The following is a 19,269-nucleotide window of genomic DNA, read 5'->3' on the forward strand; positions in this document are numbered from 1 at the left end:
GGCACGGAATGGCGTCGGGCATTGAGTCTGTCCCGCGATGTCTGCTGAAGCCCACCTTCGAATGTCCACCCTGGACACTGGGGGAAAAGACCTCTGTCTTCCCGCCTGGTGCTGGTGATTGCAGATCCCAGGCTGTCACTTTCAGATGGACGCTTCCTCTGAGAGACTGATGACCCTGGGGTCCAGGTCCTGGCTTCCGGCTTCATTTCCCTGCTGCGTGCTGGAGCACCATTCCCAGGGCGTGTCTGTCCTTCCCTCCCATAGGGATGCTCACCTGATTCCGGACCACACCATCCGAGCCTTGGGCCACATCGCAGTGGCCCTGAGGGACACCCCAAAAGTCATGGAGCCGATCCTGCAGATCCTACAGCAGAAGTTCTGCCAGCCCCCCTCCCCGCTTGACGTGCTCATCATTGACCAGCTTGGCTGCCTGGTCATCACCGGAAACGTAAGCACGGCCGGGAACCCACTCTCCCTGGGCAAGCTTCGCGAAACTCCTTGATTCCCAGGAATGTGAAACTACACATTAAGCTTACCCTGCGGAAGAGTTAAATGCTCCCAACTTTCTTAACACTGAATGGTGAGATTTTTTTCCAAGTAAAGGAGAATAGTGTAATGGTTCCAAGAGTGCCGGAGAAAGAGGTTTAAACTATTTTCTTGCCGATGTTAGTAGAATGGAAATGGAACCGATTCCACTCTTGGTGTCTAAGTTGAGGTTTGCATAAACCTTTAGGAAGGGCTGGCCTTGATGCTATTTCAGGCCCCACTGTCCCTGGTCCCCAGTGTGTCCCCTCTGGGTGTCCATGGAGGGCGCTTCCAGAGGAGATGTGGTCACGTGTCCCTCACTCTTTTCCAGCAATACATTTACCAGGAGGTGTGGAATCTCTTCCAGCAGATCAGCGTGAAGGCCAGCTCTGTTGTGTACTCTGCCACCAAAGATTACAAGGACCACGGCTACAGGTAAGTCTTCCCAACCTCATTGTTGCTCTCGATCCTTTGAAAATGTGAGATGTGAGGACTTGTCTTTTAAATAAACATCTTTTGTTACAGAAGCACTACATGTTAGAAATACATGTCCCAGGCGGGAATGACCCGCACAGGGCCGCCCCTGAGCTAGCATCTCTGAGCTCCTCACCCAGTGGGCACAGCGCCCCCGGGTGACCGTGTTCTCACAGAGCAGCACCAGCCTTCCTGCCTGTCGTCATCTTAGATGTCAGCATGGTGTCCATCAGGTGGCAGCGCCGCAATCTGTCTGGCCAGCCCTAGGCCGCACATTAGGTAGTTTTCCAGTGTTTCTGCTGGTTGGTGCTGCATACCTGTGCGGTCTCGGATGCTCGCCTCAGGGTGGATTCAGAGGGCAAGGGAGGAGACGTTGACAGCCTTGGGTGTATGATGTTTGCGTGAGTCCTCGCCCTCCCCAGGGATGCCCCAAGGACAAGATGCGTCCTCCTGTGTTTGGAGGATCTCATGGACTTGGTCAGATGAAGTCAGGAGGGCGGTGGGCAGGGCAGAGGTTCTCCTCTCCCCTCCTGACCACTCCACCCAGGGGAGGGGGTGGGAGTGCGGCTGTGTGAACTCAGGACATGCTCATCTTCTCTGTGCCTTAACTTCCTCACCAGCTGTGTGGGTGTATGAGGCTGTGTGTATGCATGTGACAGCTCTCAGCACAATGGCTGCTTCTCTGCCTTCTCACTGCCGCTCCCACGGGAGCACCAGCCACTGGAACGCAGGAGTGGCCTTAGGGGGCTGCCAGCTCACTTCCCTCTCCTGTCTGTCCGTTCTGGTCTCCGCAGTGACACTGACACACAGACCAAAACCTCTTCCCCTTGCATTTTGCTCCCAGAGCAGCTCCTGCGCCTCCTCGCCCCTCCTCTCCCTGTCTTTCCTTCTGACCTCTGATCCCGCCTCTGCCTCGCTGCTCGGCCCGTGCCATGTATGGAACTTACCAGTTCCTCATCTTCTGCCACATTTCCTTCCTAAAGCACTTTCTGACAGTGCCACCCACAGTGACTGGTCTCCCGCCGGAGGAGGCATCCACTGCCATCCGTTTCCCCCCTAGAGATTTGTCTGGGAAGGGGTGCCTTTTGTCCTGGCTGCCGTTGCTCTGTGATTTTGGGGGCAGACAATGTGCTACATGCTTCACAGGGACTGTTTGATTCCCCCACGCCCTGCAAGGAGGGAATTATTATCCTTGTTTACTCAGGAAGAAACTGGGCCTTAAAGACCTGAGCTACTTGGCACAGCCCGGCTGCAGCAGCATCCAGCTGACCTGGCACTCAGAGCCCGGCCGCCCTGCTGGTGTGCAGTGTCAGCTTCCTATTCAGGGTTTACATGGGGTGACGGGGTCGGGGCAGGTCGTCAGGACCACTGAGCACTTCCTGAGTGTCTGGTGTGAGCTGACCCTAACCTCAGCCTCAGGTGGAGGAGGAAGTGTCGTCAGGGTTTCCTGGGTGGTGGTGATGAAGGGAGACTGTAACTGGAGGGGAAGTGGGTCCCCTGGAAGTGCCGGGGAGCGACATGCCCGTTCTCAGCTGCGTGGCCGCCCGGGCACTTGAAGGAAGTGTCCCGAGACTGTCAACACGCCCCAACACGCAGGCTCCTGGAAGCTGAGCAGCCCCTGGGCCCCCAACTTGTCTCGGGGGAGGTTGGGGTCTCTTCCGCAGCAGCTGACTTTCCTTCAGGGCTGGTATCCTCTGGTGGCATGTCCCTCGCCGTGGGGGTCTTCATTCACAGTACTGGGGGCCGGCACTGTGGCCGTGTCACTTCTCTCCCACAGGCACTGCTCACTGGCTGTGATCAATGCCCTGGCCAACATCGCGGCCAACATCCAGGACGAGCACCTGGTGGACGAGCTGCTCATGAACCTGCTGGAGCTGTTTGTGCAGCTGGGGCTGGAGGGCAAGCGGGCCAGTGAGAGGGCCAGCGAGAAGGGGCCCGCCCTGAAGGTAGGGCTCAGCCCTGGGCACCGCCTTGAAACCCGTGCTTTCTCCCTTTACCTGGTGACATCAGGAACAGGGGACTGGTTCCTTCCCAGGGTGCTGGTGGGAGTGAACAGACAGACAAGGGGCTGCCCCTGCAGGCTTAGCGGGACAGGCATGGGAACAAAATAGGGGCGTCGGGTGGTCTCAAGGCCTCTCTGAGGTGGAAGCGAGTGAACAGCAGCCTCGAGTGAAAGTCTCACCTAGGAGCGAGGGGCTGGTGCAAACAGGGCCTGAGACCCTTTGCCCTGCTCAGCCCTGCCTTGCTCCCTGCCACAGCAGGCTAGGCCACTGTTCCTCTTGTCTCCTGAGTGGGGACCAGTTCCCCGTGCCCAGGAGATGGGGGCTCGAGGGTGTTGGGGAGACACCTGGAGCCCAAGGAGGCCGAGGCTGTACCCTGTTGAGGGCTCCAGGGCCCAGCTCCCCCACCCCCACCCCTCTCACTGCATCTCCCGGGCTCAACACTCAGGTGTCCTGCTTCGTTCCTCGGCTGGGGTAGGGGCTCCTTGGGTGCCGAGCTGAGCTTGCCCATGCACCCACCCCCCACCTGCAGTGACAGGCCAGGTGTCTGTGGGGCAGCAGTGGGGGGTGGGGTGGGGTGGAGACTGGCCAACACACTGACCACCAGGAGCTGAGGACAGAAATCAAGAGCTGGGGGGACACCAGCTTAGGACTCTGTCCCCACCCCTGCGTGGCCATGGGGCCTCGGCAAGCTGTCCTGACCCTGTTCATCCCTGAAGATGGAGCAGCCCTGCTGCGGTGGGCAGTCGATGCCCTCATGGTCAACTGAGCAGCTGGGCTTCCCGAGCCGGGCTGCTCCTCATGTGTCTGGCCAGGTGGCTGACTTTTTACTTAGTTTTTTTTTTTTTTTTTTTTTTTTTTTTTGCGGTACGCGGGCCTCTCACTGTTGTGGCCTCTCCCGTTGCGGAGCACAGGCTCCGGACGCGCAGGCTCAGCGGCCATGGCTCACGGGCCCAGCCGCTCCGCGGCATGTGGGATCTTCCTGGACCGGGGCACGAACCCGTGTCCCCTGCATCGGCAGGCAGACTCTCAACCACTGTGCCACCAGGGAAGCCCTACTTAGTTATTTTTAAGTAACCCCCAAATTTTCCCAGACTTGGAAAGAATGTGTATTCATTATAGAAAAGATACAGAAACCTATAAATAGTAGAGTAAAAATTTCTCTCCTTAGATCCAATCGTTGTTAACCTTTTGACAGACTTTCTCCTAGGTGCTTTATGCAAATGTATTTATTTTACGTAGTTGGCACTGTGTGAGAGCATACTTTCTTACATTTAACGTTTGATCTGGGCACTTTTTAAGGTGACAGTGCTTTTCAGAGCGCAGTCTCTGTAACAGCTTGTGATATTTGTGCAGAGTTGTCACGGTTTATGTAATCCTTCTCCTGTTTGACATTCAAATTGTTTCCCTCTTTTGCTGTTAAGATGATGCATCTTTATATGTGTTTCTCTGTATATCTTTTTCATTGTTTCGTGTAGATTAAGGAATTTCAGTTTTCATGACACTGTGTCAGGTCTTTTTTTTTTTTCCTTTTCAATGAAAGAAGCGCGGGCTCATCAGTGACTCAGTTCTGTTCTCCTCCAGGCCTCCAGCAGCGCGGGGAACCTGGGCGTCCTCATCCCCGTGATCGCTGTGGTGAGTACCCGCCCATTGGTGTCTCGGACTCAGGTGCGGTGCTCGTGCTGAGTGCTCCCCAGAGACCTGCAGCGAGTTCCCTGAAAGGTGCTGTTCTGAGGCTGCAGGGATCCTGCAGCTGTGGCTGTGTCTTCAGTCTTCCGCGACTGCCCCGTGGGCATGTGCCTGCTGTAGCCTTGCTGCCTCGCCCCCTTTCTCCATGCTTGGCCGAACCCCTGGTCAGCTGACCAGGACCCTACTGCCCGTTCCTCGGGTGTCGGGGTCTGACTTAGGTTTTCCCTGAGCTCCCACCCGGCTTAGGTGCTTCTGACTATGGCCTGCAGGTGCTGCTTCCAACCCCTCCCCCCACCCCCAACCCCCCATAGTGAGCCTGGGGCCTCTGGTTGGTGCCTGGGCCTTGGGGCTGCAGCCCTTGGTGCCCTGTCGGGGATGGCTCAGGCCTGTCTCTGCCGCAGCACTGCCGCAGTCAAGGGCCGGTGTCCGTCTTGTCCTGTCTCAGCGTGCGGCCACTTCTTCCCAAATGGCCCTTACGGATGTCACTTTTCCCGGCCCAGGCGTTCCCAGCTGCCAGACCTGAGCCAGGCCCGCGTCCGGCTTTGTTTCATTGGTGATTCTCGAGCTGCCACTTAGCCTGCCTTCTGCTTAAGCCCCTGCTTCCGCCTCCAGTTCTCCCTCTTCGTTCGAGCATTTACGTGGGTGTCCCCGCACGTGGAGAGGTTGACCTCTGGCTGCGTGGTGACCCAGGGGCGTCGAGGCCCGGTGGGTGGTTGGGGAGCCCTCTCCTATCTCTGCAAAGTAGTTTCGGTCTCTGCTTCTGTGGGCATTTGTCATTTGAGTCTGGGGACTGTTGGGAGTCCAGTGTCAGCCGGCCAAGGCGGATGGGAACCGGCAGCTAACTGGCTTATCGTCCCTGGCTCTGATAGTGAGACTGATAGTCGCGGACTATGTCTGGGGTGGGGGGGTGGGGTTTCGTCTCGGGCCACCCCCACCCTCTGCCTGTCCCCTCCTCCCTCCCCCGAAGGTGGCTGACTCAGCCGGGCTCCAGGACAGCATCTCTCCCCAAGCGTGCTGCAGGGTTGGAGCTTGGGCTTGCCTCATGCCTCCCACTTTCCCCGGGAGCCCTCCCACCTCTCCCTGTGGTCAGGGCCCCCACAGCCCCTCGAGGGCCTGTGGGTTGCTGGGACCCTGCCGGTTTACACCAGCACCCACAGGTCGGTTTCTAAAGACGTCATGGTTGACGTCGACTCGCGCACAGTGCATTGAGAAGCGCCACGAGGACACTTTGTTGGCCTGGAGGGAAGGGCGAGGGGCATGAAGTCCTTGGCCCGTGGAGGCTCCATGGAGAGCAGGTTTGGTAGGCAGGGAGCACGCCCGGGGGGCCTCTCAAGTTAACGAGTTCTGGGATATTTGAGCCCCACAGTTCTCTGACCCGTGTGTATGCCTGTGAGCTTGTAAGTGTGCTTGGCGGTTGTTGTTTGGAGTTTAATAAATGCATGGAAGAAGTCTATAGGGGACACTTCGCACTTTGGGGGAGCGATGACTTGTAGGTTTGGTTGGGGGCACACCAGTTTTAGGGTCACTGGGGCCGGAGTTGGACTCCTGGCCCTGCATGTGGGGTCCTGGGAGAGTGTCCCAGTCTCTCTGCACCTGCTCTGCCAGCAGAGTGTCTCAAAAAGATGGGGTGACTTTCTGTGGGGCTGGCGCGTCAGGGCAGGTAGATATGTTAGCAGTGATAGGCTAGCACATGCTCACCTGAAACACCCGTGTCTCCTCCAATACGGTGACCTTTACATGAACGGAATAAGTATCGTCGTGTCAACAAGTTAATGGTTATATTGTGGAGGAGAAAACAAATATTTGATTCTGTTGCTCAACACAGAGCCCAGATGCCATGGTTCTTGCCTCTGCTCTCTGGTTCTAGCCCTCACCCTAACCCTGGACCTTCTGGGAGAAACTAACTTCCATAGTTTTTTTGTTTGTTTGCTTGAACGTTTTATACTTAAAAAAATTTTTTTTTTAATTTTTTATTTTAAAGAAAAAGATAACTCTGTTTTGGATTTTTCGATGACACAGTGTCTTCAGTGACTTAGTTGAGTGGATGTGCCAGTGGGTCTGGGCAGGAAGCATGGGTTTCTGCCCTAATGCAGCTGTTCCCTTATCAGTGATCTTGGGAGCCTGGGGTGGGGGCGCCAGCTCACATGGCCTCCGAGGCTCCTTCCTGCCTGCGTTTGGTGGTCTTTGTCCTGTGACTCTGTGATGCTCTTCAGAAATGTCACTGATTCCATTGCTTGAACCTATAGCTGGAGACATAGTTGCCCTGCTGTCACAAAGCGTGGAAAATGTCCATGCACTCCACTCGGCCGGGCACCCGGGCCACTTGCAGCTTGTGTGGCCTTGGACAGGTTATTCTCTTGGTGCCTGTAAAAGGATGTTTGGGGACTAACACTTTCAGTCATAGACCTGTGTGAAAGCTGCTCCCTCTTCCTCGTAGAGATGGTATCTGTCCTCAAGGGTTTGTACTTCACCTCAGGAAGGGAAGGGGGAGGGGCCCAGGTAGGCCCCCAGTTAGGGACCCCTGGGCTGGAAGTGGTAACCCAGGCACTGACCTGAACCCCTTCGAGACAGTAACCCACTTCATCCTCACAACAGCCTGCAAGATAGGCACTGTGTTATCCCCGTTTCACAGACAGGAGACTGAGGCACAGAACTTGCCTCAAAGTGCCAGAGCCGGGAGTGGAACCCAGGCAGCCTGGTGCAGGCCTGTGCTCTGGGTTCATATCTGCCGCATGGAGGCACCTCGTTTCTGAAGGGGGCCCAAGGGCATTCTGAGCAGATTGAGGGGCTGGAGCTCTCTGACCCTTGGGAGTCAAAGAGGAGCCTGGGCCACGTGTCTTCATGCCTTCTGGGTGGGGGATGTGGGGAAGGGCTGAAGGTGGAGTCTTGAGATGCACATGGGGGTGTGGGGGAGGAGCCAGAGGAACCAGCAGCAAGACCAGAAGTGTCAGACAAGCCCAGGGGAGGACAGTGTTGACTCAGAATACAGGAGGACTTGGAGAGGGTGGTCAGCAAGCCCAGGTTCCCTGAGAGGGCAAGAGGGATGACAGGGAAAGGCCCCCACTCCCCTGGGTGGCAGACACTGGACGGGCCCTGGCTCAGGCAGTGGGGAGGGGGCAGGGGGAGAGGGTGAGGGGTGAAAGCAGGGCCGGGGTGGGACTCAGGCCTGTGGCTGAGCGCGCCCCCTCTGTAATAGTGGAAGCCCCAGGTTGGTGTGAGGATGGGGATAACCCAGCCTCCACATCGGGGAGCATTCTTGCACCCCTTTGCTGCCTGTGACTGTGTCAGTCTCGCTGGGTCAGAAGCCCTCTGTGGAGTCAGGCCAACCAGGCTTCGACCCCAGCCCACTGCCCACTGCAGGCCCGTGGGGTCCCAGTCTGACGGCCACACGCGTGGCAGTTGTGAAGCCCCCGGCGCTGTCCCCCGCCCCACACTGCGGAGGCCTTGCGCTCTTCTTCCTGAGCAGCCTGTGTGGATTCCACTGGTCTTGCCTCGGAATCAAGGGTCCAGAAATATAGTCCTTGGATGTCGCCCGTTTTCTCGAACCAGACGCACCACAGGCACGTCTGAGGGTCTCCCTGTGTCTGGGGATGGAAGCTGAAGCGTGTGCCGCACATACAGACTGGTGTTTCCGGAGCCCCCAGGCAGCTCCATCCACGCCTCCCCCCCCGCCCCCAGGATGCAGCAGCACTGCCACATCCGAGCCTGAGGACGTGCCTGCTCTGGGTCACTGTTGGGCACTCAGGTCACTCTGTCGATGTCTAGCACTGCTGGGGTGTCAACTATTTTGAATGTGGCCTTTTTTAGTTATCTGACCTTATAAAAGTAGAATTATACCCAGTAAAAGTGGCAATATTTATTTATCTCTAGGGTGGAAGGCATGGCTATGGGTACATGCCGTCCTCTGGGCGGCCGTGAGGTAAAAGCAGGTGCAGAGACATTTAGCCTCAATTCAGGAGGTTGGGCCTTGAGAGGACTGAGCCGGAGGCCAGGGCACCCTGGGCCTTGGGGAGGGGGCTCGCTGTCAGCACTCTGGGGAGGGGGCAGCTCCTGCCCATGTTCCCTGTCAGGTGGGAAGCCCTGGGGGGGAAAGGCTTTGGGTGACAGAGTGGAGGAGGGGGGATGCTGGGCCCGGGGAAGGGTTTGCTGTGAGAGGTGAAGGGAGTTGGTCTGTCTGGCGCCAACATCCTCTAGGAGACAGCTGCCGCGCTGCAGCTGCGGTGACCTCTGGGCTGTGCAGCCCTGATGGTGGCAAGCATCGCGGTCCTTCGTCCATGTCTCCCAGAAAGGTGGCCTGAGCCACGGGGTCACCGCTCCAGCTCCTCGTGGTCGTTGTTGGAAGGGAAATGGAATTGCGGTCGCCCCAGAGCACTCGAGACGCCCCGGCTTCCACCGCTAAGACCTGGTGGGGTTGGCGACCCGGCCCAGGAAGAGCAGGCAGCCCGTGCGGTGCTCATACACAAGGAAAAGGAAGGGCCGGTCGACGCTGAAGCGGACCTGGGTGGACAATGGCATGAACCCCACAGTGGTCACGGCCGCGGCCTGCGTACCCTCCTCGTCCACCATGATGGTGCCTTGGTGCTTGAACTGTGTCAGGACAAAAGGGAAGCTATCAGATAGCGGTGGTCACTCACAGACGGGCAAGGGGGGGTAGTCTCGTGTTCTTCAGGGAAGGGACCAAGCGAGCGCAGGGGAGGCATCGACGTGGCTGGGCAGGATGGCCCTTGGGACTCAGTCCTCACGCATCAGCTGAGTGTGGTGTGAACGGTGCCACCTTGGCACTGTGCACCATGGCCACTCAGGGCTGCCCACAGCGCTCTGCGGGCAGGACCGTGGCCCTAGAACCCCCTGCTCATGCTCTGGGGCCTCTGCCATAGTAGGCCTGCTGGGCCGGGGTGCTCCCGGGCACCTGCCTTCTCTCTGGTATCAGCAGGGGCTCCAAGGGGGGCAGACCTGGGGCGGGATGGGGATGAGCAGAGGTCGGGCATTACCAGGTCGATGACAATCCTCTGGTCCGAGATCCCCGTCATATTGCTGTTCCTGTCGAACAGCGCTGTGACCCCCAGGGACCGCAGGGCCTCCACCAGGTTGTAGTCCTTTTCTAGCTTGAACTTGGGCAGGAGTACTTCCCGTGTCCTGGTCAGGGAAGAGAAGGGCTGGTTCTACTAACTGCAAGTTGCAGAGGAATCACGTTTCCCCTTAAACGTCCATAAACACACACACCCGCCTCCAGTCCGTGTACCACAGGATTGACACAACACTTCTTAAAATGCATATCCTTGTCCTGCCAGTGGAGGATTTTGGAAAGACCATCCCATTGTAATCCCAGCATTCAGAATTGAGGCATGGTTACTGCTGTGCAGTCATGTCCTCGGTACTGTATGGTTTGTGTCCTACCAGCCAGGGGGCAGAGCTGTTACTGGCTTATGGCTCAGACATCTGACATCATTCTCTCACTTGGGTCCCTGCTTTCAGGCATTTGGTATTTTACTGTTTAAGGAGCTGAAGTGCAGGTCAGTGCACTTAAAAACAGTGCTTTCTGTACCAGCCAGTGCTAGCGTTCTCCATCCTTGACGGCGCTTGTGGGGCTAAGACGCCAGACGCGCCCCCTTCTCAGGAGCTTCCTTCCCTCTTGGTGCGCCAGGACCCCATACGTGAAGCAGCAAAGCATAAAGACCGCCTGTTAGCGTCCGAGTGACAAGAACAGGCCTAACCACTGGGCCATCCTGGAGGAGGGGGGACAAGATCTGGGGGCCCTGAGCAGGGCCTGCTGGAGGGAGTGCAGGACTCTGGGCAGGAGGGCAGGGGAGAGCAGAGCAGCGTGTGGGCCAGGCTGGGCAGCGAGCGGGCTGCATCCTGTGGGTGGGGGTCCACAGAGAGTTCACAGGAAGAGGGAGGTGGGGATGCTGCCTGGTGGCTGGTGGCAGGTAGACGGAGCATGGGACGGCAGGCTGGTCAGGCCCCCGCTGGCTCAGGGTGAAGGTCGTGGGCAGTGAGGTTAGGAAGGAGGCTGGTACGGAACACGTTTTAAGGAGAAAATGACAGGGCTTGATGCCTGCCCAGCTGCCTGGACAGACCTGCCCCTAAGAGCCTGCCTGTCCCTCAGTTGCATTTCCTTGTATCCTGGTCCTGAAAGGAGGCCCAGACCAGGTTCAGCTGTTAACTCGGGCCTGGCGGGATCCAGGAAGACAGGGAGGTGACGTGTGCGTCCTTCCTGCGCTGATCCAGCAGCGCAACCTGTGGTCCTGACTGTGAGATGGTAAGTGACGCCCTGAGGGGATTTGGAGGACCTCGAGGCTTCTCAGACCGGGTTGGGGGCTTGTCTTGGTTCTAGGCCCACAGCAAGTGACCCCAGGGGGTCAGGGCAAGTGTGTGGCACAGCCGGGTCGCTCCTGCCCCCACATCACAGAGTACAGGTGCATTTCTCACCAACGCTCTCTGGTCTCCTCTCACCGAGCGGAAAGTTCGGGCTGAAGTCACAGCGGCCCATGGGGCACATGCCCCTTTCCCTAAAGTGACTGCAGCCCCAGCATCCTTGGGCCCCCAGTCCCCTGGCCCCAGAGGCACCTGTTTGTCATGCTCTTCTGCCATCTCTCCACCACTTGGGGCTTCAGCTGGGCCTCGAGGGTCTTCATCCCGGACAGCTTGTGCGGGACCACCACCAGCATGCTGATGCCCCCCATGTACTCCAGCCGCAGGACATCGCAGTCCAGCTCCTGGTCACTTGCCGCCAGGAAGGACCCCTTGGTCTGCATCATGGGGACTTTGACCACCTCTCGCTCATTCAGCCGGAAGTTGTGGTTGTGTGTCATTTCCGCTGGGAATTTGTTCACCCAGGACCCTGTGAGGTCATCAGGAATGGGCTTTTGTTTAAATGCTCTCTTAGAGGGTTTGTTCAAACAGGCTGCATGGCCCACCCCCACCGTATGAACCCACAGGTCTGGTTTGGGCCAGGAGTTTAAGTTTCTCACTGGTTCCCAGGCGATACTGATGCTGCTGGTCTGGGGACCACACTGAGACCAGTGTGCCAGACCAGTGTGCTGGTCTGGCCCGCCTGCCACACTGAGAATCACTGTTTTAGAGGCTTCTCGTAGGAAGCGGATGAGGGCAGATGGGGTGAATAGACCAGGTGAATGCTGGGTTAGATCCTGACATTAAATAGCACATCACTTGCCTTGCCTGGGCCTCTGCATGTCTCTCTGTTAGATGAGGGCCCTGAGCTCCCATCAGCTCTGTGAGGACTGGCTGGATGCCTGGGGAGGCAGCACTGCCATTGCCACCTTCACTTTGGATTTCGGGGCAGCTTTGTGTGCCCGAGTGGGAACATGTCTTTGTGGCTCTAAGATGCTAGTAACTGGAAGTGAGGGCTGCCCGCCCACTGGTGAGACTGGTCATGTGCCAGGCCTCCTCCAGCCCCTTCCTGTGCTACCTCGTCTCCTAGCAACTGTGAGGGGTGGGGCTTTCACCACCCCCATCTCACAGATGAGCAAGCAGAGGGGAGAAGCCAAGTGACCTGTTCAAGGTTTCCAGCTGGTGGGTGGGGCACAGGGGGTCAGAAAAGCAGGAGGTTCCTGGGGGAGGCGTAACAGCAGTGCCCGCCCGCCTCTGGTCTGGGTCCAGGGCTGCTCAGCCCCATGAGGCAGGCATCTAAGCAGCTCTCTGCGGGGGGCCACCCTGTGCATGGTGGGTGTGAGCGGTGTCCCTGGCCTCTCCCCTCCCCCAGATTGTGCCATTTGCCCTGGGGGAGACCCCCTTTCCCCTGGGCTCCAGCCATGGCTTTCCCAGGTTTGCTGCAGCCACCCCGCCTCTCCCGGGTTCTCTCCTTCCTTTGCTCTTGAGGCCTAACCTCTGTTTTCACTGTGTTTTACAGAGTGCTCGTAACATTTGAAATTAAAATCAAAGTAGTGACAGAGATTTGGGAGCTAGAGCTAAGAGTTACACATCCAGACTCTGTTGTGATATGCACCCGTGAGAGCTGGTGCTGCTGGCGTTTCATCTCTCTGACTCCCAGCCCTGATCCAGCAAGCCTTCCGGTGTGTGGGCAAGGATTCATGTGCCCTGCTGCCACGTTTGCCGTCCTCGTGACCCTGGTTCCCATGTTGGGACGTGTCCCTGCCTGCTCTGAATACTGACTGCGCTGAGGCAGAGGCTCTGGAAGTCGCCATGCCCACAGGCTGGCAGGGCTGAGGGCTGAGGGCCTTGGTGCCACCCAGGGGTCTCCCACTCACTGTCAAAGTCACCCCTGAACACGGGAAATTGCTCTCAAGTGTCACTGGCAACATCAAACCCACTGAGCATGTAACAGTGGGACTTGCAAGGCCACATGGATAGGGGAGTGAGAGCAGGGCTGACCTCCAGTTTTCATTCCCAAACCTGTCCTGCCAGCCAGGGATGAAAGGACATGTGTGTGTTCACTGAGCATGTCCCGTGTGCCTGTCACGGGCTTGTTGGAGCCTCGGCCTGGACCTGCCCACGGCGAGGCTGGCGTTGTGCCTGGCGTCGGGGGAGCCAGGGGTCTGGCTCAGCCTCTGAACCCTTCCTCCTGTCTTGGCTCCCTCCCCCTGCTTTGCCCTTTGGCAGCATTCTGCACAGCCGCTGGGGGCCTCAGCTTGGGCACGGAGTGCTCTGGCCCCACTGCCCCTCAGCCACTTCCAGGAGAGGGGCTCCCTGGACCCCGCCGTAAACCGTGCTGGAGCTGACCAACCAGGGAACGTGGCCTCTCGGGACTGACCTGGCCGGTGCCCACTAGTCCTTGGTGGCAGAGGGGAGAGTGGTTGCGTGTCACCGCACTAGTGTGCAGTGACCCCACTCCTCATGTCTGCCCTCGACTTGCTGGGCAGGTGGAGGGCAGTAGAGGTTTCTCCTGGCTCAGGTCTCACCAGGGCTTTTTTTTTTTTTTTTGCGGTACGTGGGCCTCTCACTGTTGTGGCCTCTCCCATTGCGGAGCACAGGCTCCGGACACGCAGGCTCAGCGGCCATGGCTCACGGGCCCAGCCGCTCCGTGGCATGTGGGATCTTCCCGGACCGGGGCACGAACCCATGTCCCCTGCATCGGCAGGCAGACTCTGAACCACTGCGCCACCAGGGAAGCCCCATCACCAGGGCATTTTAAAAGTGAGGCCTGGTATTTACAGACCCGTGCCCATTTATCTCTAGAGTCCCGGGTGGGTGTGTGTGTGTGTGTGTGTGTGTGTGTGTGTGTGTGTGTGTGTGTGTGTGTGTGTGTGTGTGTGTGTGTGTGTGTGTGTGTGTGTGTGTGTGTGTGTGTGTGTGTGTGTGTGTGTGTGTGTGTGTGTGTGCGCGCGCGCGCACGCGCAGGTGTGGGTGGTTGGCGGTGGGGGAGGGGTCCTCCTTAGGAAGTGCCTCGGTGCTTGGTGCTGGCCTGGAACAGATGCTCTAGACATAAGGGTTGATTTCCCCACCCCCACCTGCCTGGAAAGGAGTGGGGATGTGAATGTCAGTTACTCAGGGTGAACCTGTCTTCAGCCTTTTGTCCATTGGGAAGGGAAACAAAAAAGCTCAGATCCAGGTTGACCTGATGCTAGAAAGTTTTTTGCATTATTCTGATCTAACAGAGGCTGGAGCTTGGCTCTGCCCCTTACCGCCATCTCCCCAGAGCAGCATTTTAATTCCCTGTCTGTAAAATGGAGACACTCATAACAGTGGCAGTCTCTCAAGGCTGTGGCGAGGCGTAAAGCGTAGGGTTTCTAAGGGTCAGCTGTGCTGTCACCTCATCAGGACCTTCCCTGTCCCTGCGAGCTGACCCCGTGCCTGGGTTTCCCAGGGGAATGGAGGTAGAGTCTGCAGTTCGGCCCACCTGTGAGCTGAGAGCGCCCGTGCGTCTGCCCTGAGAAATGTCGCCACCTCTTACCTTTAAAGTAGATGCAGTTCAGGAGCATCATCTGAGTCGCGGGGTCCACGTCCTCCAGCACGTCTCTTATGAGGCCCTTGGTGAGCCGCGAGATGTGCTGGTTGGTTTGGGAGATGAAGGCGGGATCAGAGAAGTCAGCCGCCCGGACCTCGGCAAAGTAGTACTGTCGGACCTTGGCTCTGAAGTCGTCCAGGACTTGAACTTGCTTCTGAATGTACAGGTCGCTGACGGACCGCAGCGTGTACCCGAAATTCCTCCGGAAGAGGCGGTGGGTCAGCTTCCGGAACAGGTTGTGGACGGTGCCCAGCTCGTATGTGGTGCTGGCGTTGATGAAGTCGGTGAAGCGCAGGGCAGCGTGTACCTGCTCGTGGGTGTCCCCCCGCAGGCCTAGGGAGAGCATGGCCATGGCTGTGGACACACCTACGGGCGCCAGGAAGACATTGTCTGAGGCACCGACCCGCTCCTTCAGCGCCCGGTAGAGGTCTAAGGCGAACTTGGCGTTGAGGAGGTTGAGCCGCTGGATGCGGCTCTTGCCCGGGAAGAGCTGGAGCACGCTGCCGGCGCCAGTCCCAGGGTCCACGGGCGAGACCGCGTCCACGACGTCGATGTAGTCGTCATCCTCCCCGAAGATCTTCTCCAGGTCCAGGTAGTCCTCGTCCTCTTCCCCGTCCACGATCCACTCGTTGGTGACTGTGTTCTCCTTGTGGAAGTCGGCAGGCAGGAGGGGTCTGCTCAGGTTTCTGCTCTTCAGCTGCCCCCACCGGGGGTCCACAGACTCGGGGTCTCCCCCTCCGCTATCAAGCTGACCCCGAGGGCCGAGTTTCCCACACACGGATGCCAGGAGGAGGGACACCACGAGAGAGTGCAGCAGGTGCTGCATTCTGGCAGAGCTGGAGCTGGAGGGAGAGCAGGACGTGGTGAGGGCAGCCTGGCAGACTGCCCCCTCCCCGCCCCCCCCCCCCCCACACCTCTGCAGGCCCCCGGCCACGACCCAGGAGGGGCCCCATGGGTGCCAGTCTCTAACCATTTTAGGATCTGCTGAAGATAAAACAGACGCCTGACATTTTATGTGGCTTCATGAACCTGCCTGGAGGACCCCTGGGCCCAGATCAGAACCCCTTGTTGAAAGTGTGCAAAACCATAGGGCTCAGGGGCCCCAGGGAGTTTCCTTTTCATTCATTCACTGAACTTTGTGTCCCTTCCTCAAATGACATATTGGGTGGGCCCTGGAGGCACACAGGTACCCCAGCCGGATGGGGGCCCATGTACAGTAAAGCACGGCTCACAAGGACACTGCCAGGTGGGGGGCGGGGGGGGGGCGCCAGGCAGGCTGAGGCTCCTCCTCCTGTGCTAGCAGTTATTTGGGGTGGTTTAATCTGTGTGATTTGGACTGTGTCTGCAGTGCAGGGATCACCTGGGGACCCAGTGGACATGGTAGGTGCCGGTCTTCCTGCAGCCATGAGGGATGAGGGTACAACTCGCTGCAGGTGTACGTTTTCTCCTTGTGTCTGTCAGTCGGCTCCCACTGCTGTCAGGAGGGACTAGAGCTCTCCCACTGAAGTGTTTCTGGCTGGGGTTACAAATAGTCTCACCAGGTGTATAGGGTCTAGGTGAGGGTGCTGTCAGAAAGCTCTTACTGAAGGCCTGAGGGGCGCTCTTTCTATTTAAGTAAACAAGGCACGTTTTTAACAGATACTGTGGGATGAGCCATCTGTCTCCCATCCCTCCCTCTGTCACGTCAGTTTGGCTGCTAGACGGCTTTGTCCTTCTCTTGCTTCCTTCCTGGTTGTGAATTGCATCCTGGGAAATGAGCTATTATTCGATGCTTCTGTGTGTCCAGGACAGTGACAGCAGGTGTTTATACTGCTGCTCAGTCATGCAGGATCCCAGCATCCCTTCTAATCACCTCAGAAAGAGGAGAGTGTCTTGTCAGGTTTGTCATGTGTGTGACCATCTGGTACGTTTTTGAGGACCAGAATGTCTGCTTCCCCTCCAGGCCAGGTAAGAATCACTGGCTCCTGTTAGGTAAATATTGGGACTTGTTAGGCCTGAAGATGGTGTGCTGGCAATGGCGGTGACTCTCAGCGGAGCCTCTTCTGGGTGCCGGTGCTGGACCAGGGGCTTTGGTGACTCAGCTCCCCACGCAGAGCATTGTGCGTTTCGGGGGTGCTGAGCCTGCCTGAGTGTGCCAGTGACTAGATTAGACCCTGGTTAGTGGAGCCCTTCCCTGTGTCCAGGGCTCTGCCCGTTTGGCCTGGAGTGCCAGCACCATTGTCCCTGCCCCAGTCCCCACCTCGGCTCTTCCCTGCAGCACTCTTAACACAGTCAGGTTGCACAGTCCTCTAATCACGACATTTTGGAGAGGGAAAGTCACATGTTTTCTGACTTAAAACTGTTGTCTTTTCCTGTTCCCTTCCCTCCCCCCAGCCCGTAGCCGAGGCTGCCACACACGTTGCCTGCACTCAGGACACAGTGTCTAATGTGTGTGGCTGCCAGCGGAACCGGGCCCAGGTTCTGGGTAGAATTGGGCGTGGGTATTGATGGCAAGACACTGAAAAAGTGAGAAAAGAAGAGGTCTTCTTGCTAGGCTACACTTGAAAGTATCCTTCTTAGGTTAAAATAAGCTTTAAGGGCTTCCCTGGTGGCGCAGTGGTTGAGAGTCCGCCTGCCGATGCAGGGGACACGGGTTCGTACCCTGGTCCGGGAAGATCCCACATGCCACGGAGCGGCTGGGCCCGTGAGCCATGGCCGCTGAGCCTGCGCTTCCGGAGCCTGTGCTCCGCAACGGGAGAGGCCACAACAGTGAGAGGCCCGCATACCGCAAAAAAAAAAAAAAAAAAAAAAAAATAAGCTTTAAAAAACCGAACTTGAATAAACAAGAGTTCAGGAAAAGGAATCTGAGACCAGATAGGGAGGCAGAGGTTGAAAACATTCGTGTCTTTTTGCTCCTGTATTCAGATAGTACGTGTGGAAGCTTCTTGTACTTCTTCCTATTCCTGTATTACACGATGAAAAGCCCAAAACACTTTGCATTATGCTCTCATCAGAGGAAGCAGAAGGTATCTCATGATATATCTCATTTTATGTGGTAAAAAATTAGGTACCTGAAAGGTAAATCTTCCTGTTGTTTTGCCATTTAGTATCACAAGAGTTAAAGAAGATACTTTAAAATTATCACTAGGTTGTGTTTAAATCCAGATTACTATCTTTGAAGAGAAGCAGTATTTTTTAAAGGGAAATCATTCAGAAGTTTGTTTTTATGGGCATTTCCTATGGCGCCTTCTCAGGCTGGCTGCGTGGAGCGGGGCTGGGCTTTGTGGTCCCTCGTCCCTCCTGGCTGCTGTCTCCCGGCCCAGACGGAGAGGGGGTAATGGAGCTGTGGACAGTCTTCAGGTTGAAATAACTTCAGGCTCACAAACGAGTTGAAAGCACAGCACAGAGAACACCCACCCTGTACCCGCGTCTCCAGACTCGCCAGGTCTCTCTACGTACATGTGTGTGCGCGTGTGTGACACATGTCATTTTTCTGAACCATTTGTGATGCCCCAGAACTAGGGTGCCCGCCCACAGCCCCCAGCACATTCCCAGTTCAGGTCCTTAACCTAGCGCAGTCCCTCCTCCCCGGTTGGCTGACAGTCCCACTAGTGTAACTGACAGAATGTTATCATAGGCAGCTTAACAAAACCTCTTACCCTTTCTAAGATGGTGTAGAGAGCGTTTGAATGTAGTTGGATAGGGAAGCAAACCAGTTACCCATCTCTAACCACCTCAAATAAGAATTCATAATCGGCAGAAACGTTAGAAACCTACTCACCTCTGTGCTGCTGAGAACTGACTTTGCAGGGGCAGAATCGGCCAAAGTCACCAGCAGGCTTCAGTGTGACCTTTGGTGCCGGACTGCTGTCGTGTTTTCTAAAGTAAATACATCCCAGATCAAACACCGCTCAACTAGCTTTGTCAGCACAAAGCCCTCGTTGTGTCTTTGGTCACCACCGAGTGGCTTGTGACTCCCAGTGTTTGGAGGCCTGACCATCTCTGTGTGGATGAGCTTACAGGAGCAGCCAGGACACTCTGCGGCCCAGGGCTTGGTTGCGTCGGGGGCGGCGGCTCTGATGCTCCCCTGGACATGGGAGGGCCCCTCTCGTGTCTTCCAGCTCCGAGTTCTTCCTCTAAGTGATCGCAGCTCCCGACCTCATCCTGGGCTCTGGGGTGACGTGCCTGCTAGGCAAGGTGTCCCCACCCTCCTGTGAGCTGTCCCTCCATGGACAGTGGAGGGGAGGGTGCAGGTAGAGACTCAGAGCACAAGGAGACCCTGGCCCGGGCCTGTCTGCCATCTGCAGGACATGCAGCCCCGCTTTGCTGTCCGTTGTGGGATAGCCAGGGCCATACTGTGGTGCTTCCCATGCTCACATCCACTCAGGTGTTCGCAGGGGGCCGTGGCACCGTGATCATTTCTATTTTTAGTTTGTGGTGGGTTTTTGGGGGGTTTTTTTGGTCACGCTGCACTATTTGCAGGATCTTAGTTCCCTGACCAGGAATCGAACCTGGGCCCTGGCAGGAGGCAAACCCTGGCCAGCACCTAGCCCATACTTGGCACTCATAGATCATAAGCATTTGGACCTCTGAGCACCCCTCGCTGAAGGTTGGTTAGCGCTGTGTGGGGGCTCGACCTCTGCTGGGGACTCTGGAGGGTCCACCTGTCCACCAGGT

At 57.2% G+C, this 19,269-nt stretch overlaps 2 protein-coding genes across 8 annotated transcripts in view; one reads left to right on the forward strand and one right to left on the reverse strand.

Moving 5' to 3' along the window:
- Nucleotides 1–19,269, forward strand: part of PI4KA (phosphatidylinositol 4-kinase alpha) — a 95,408-nt gene that overhangs the window by 43,204 nt on the left and 32,935 nt on the right. For all 7 annotated transcript variants that reach the window (XR_007471535.1, XM_049697571.1, XM_049697572.1 and 4 more), the window contains exons 16-19: nucleotides 265–448; nucleotides 857–960; nucleotides 2,777–2,945; nucleotides 4,584–4,634. Coding sequence is in view for 6 of the 7 variants with exons in the window: in XM_049697571.1 (XP_049553528.1) it covers nucleotides 265–448; nucleotides 857–960; nucleotides 2,777–2,945; nucleotides 4,584–4,634 (508 nt within the window). In the remaining variant the exon portion in view is untranslated. The remainder of the gene's footprint in view (nucleotides 1–264; nucleotides 449–856; nucleotides 961–2,776; nucleotides 2,946–4,583; nucleotides 4,635–19,269) is intronic.
- On the reverse strand, nucleotides 8,408–18,554 carry SERPIND1 (serpin family D member 1). The gene is made up of 5 exons (XM_004276026.4): nucleotides 18,374–18,554; nucleotides 14,560–15,455; nucleotides 11,256–11,529; nucleotides 9,680–9,824; nucleotides 8,408–9,275 (listed from the first exon to the last, which is right to left on the reverse strand). Exons 2-5 carry the CDS (start codon nucleotides 15,437–15,439, stop codon nucleotides 9,084–9,086), a joined length of 1,491 nt encoding a protein of 496 aa, XP_004276074.1. The 5' UTR covers nucleotides 15,440–15,455; nucleotides 18,374–18,554; the 3' UTR covers nucleotides 8,408–9,083.

Source organism: Orcinus orca, chromosome 15 (assembly GCF_937001465.1).
Source record: "Orcinus orca chromosome 15, mOrcOrc1.1, whole genome shotgun sequence".
NCBI lineage: Eukaryota > Metazoa > Chordata > Mammalia > Artiodactyla > Delphinidae > Orcinus > Orcinus orca.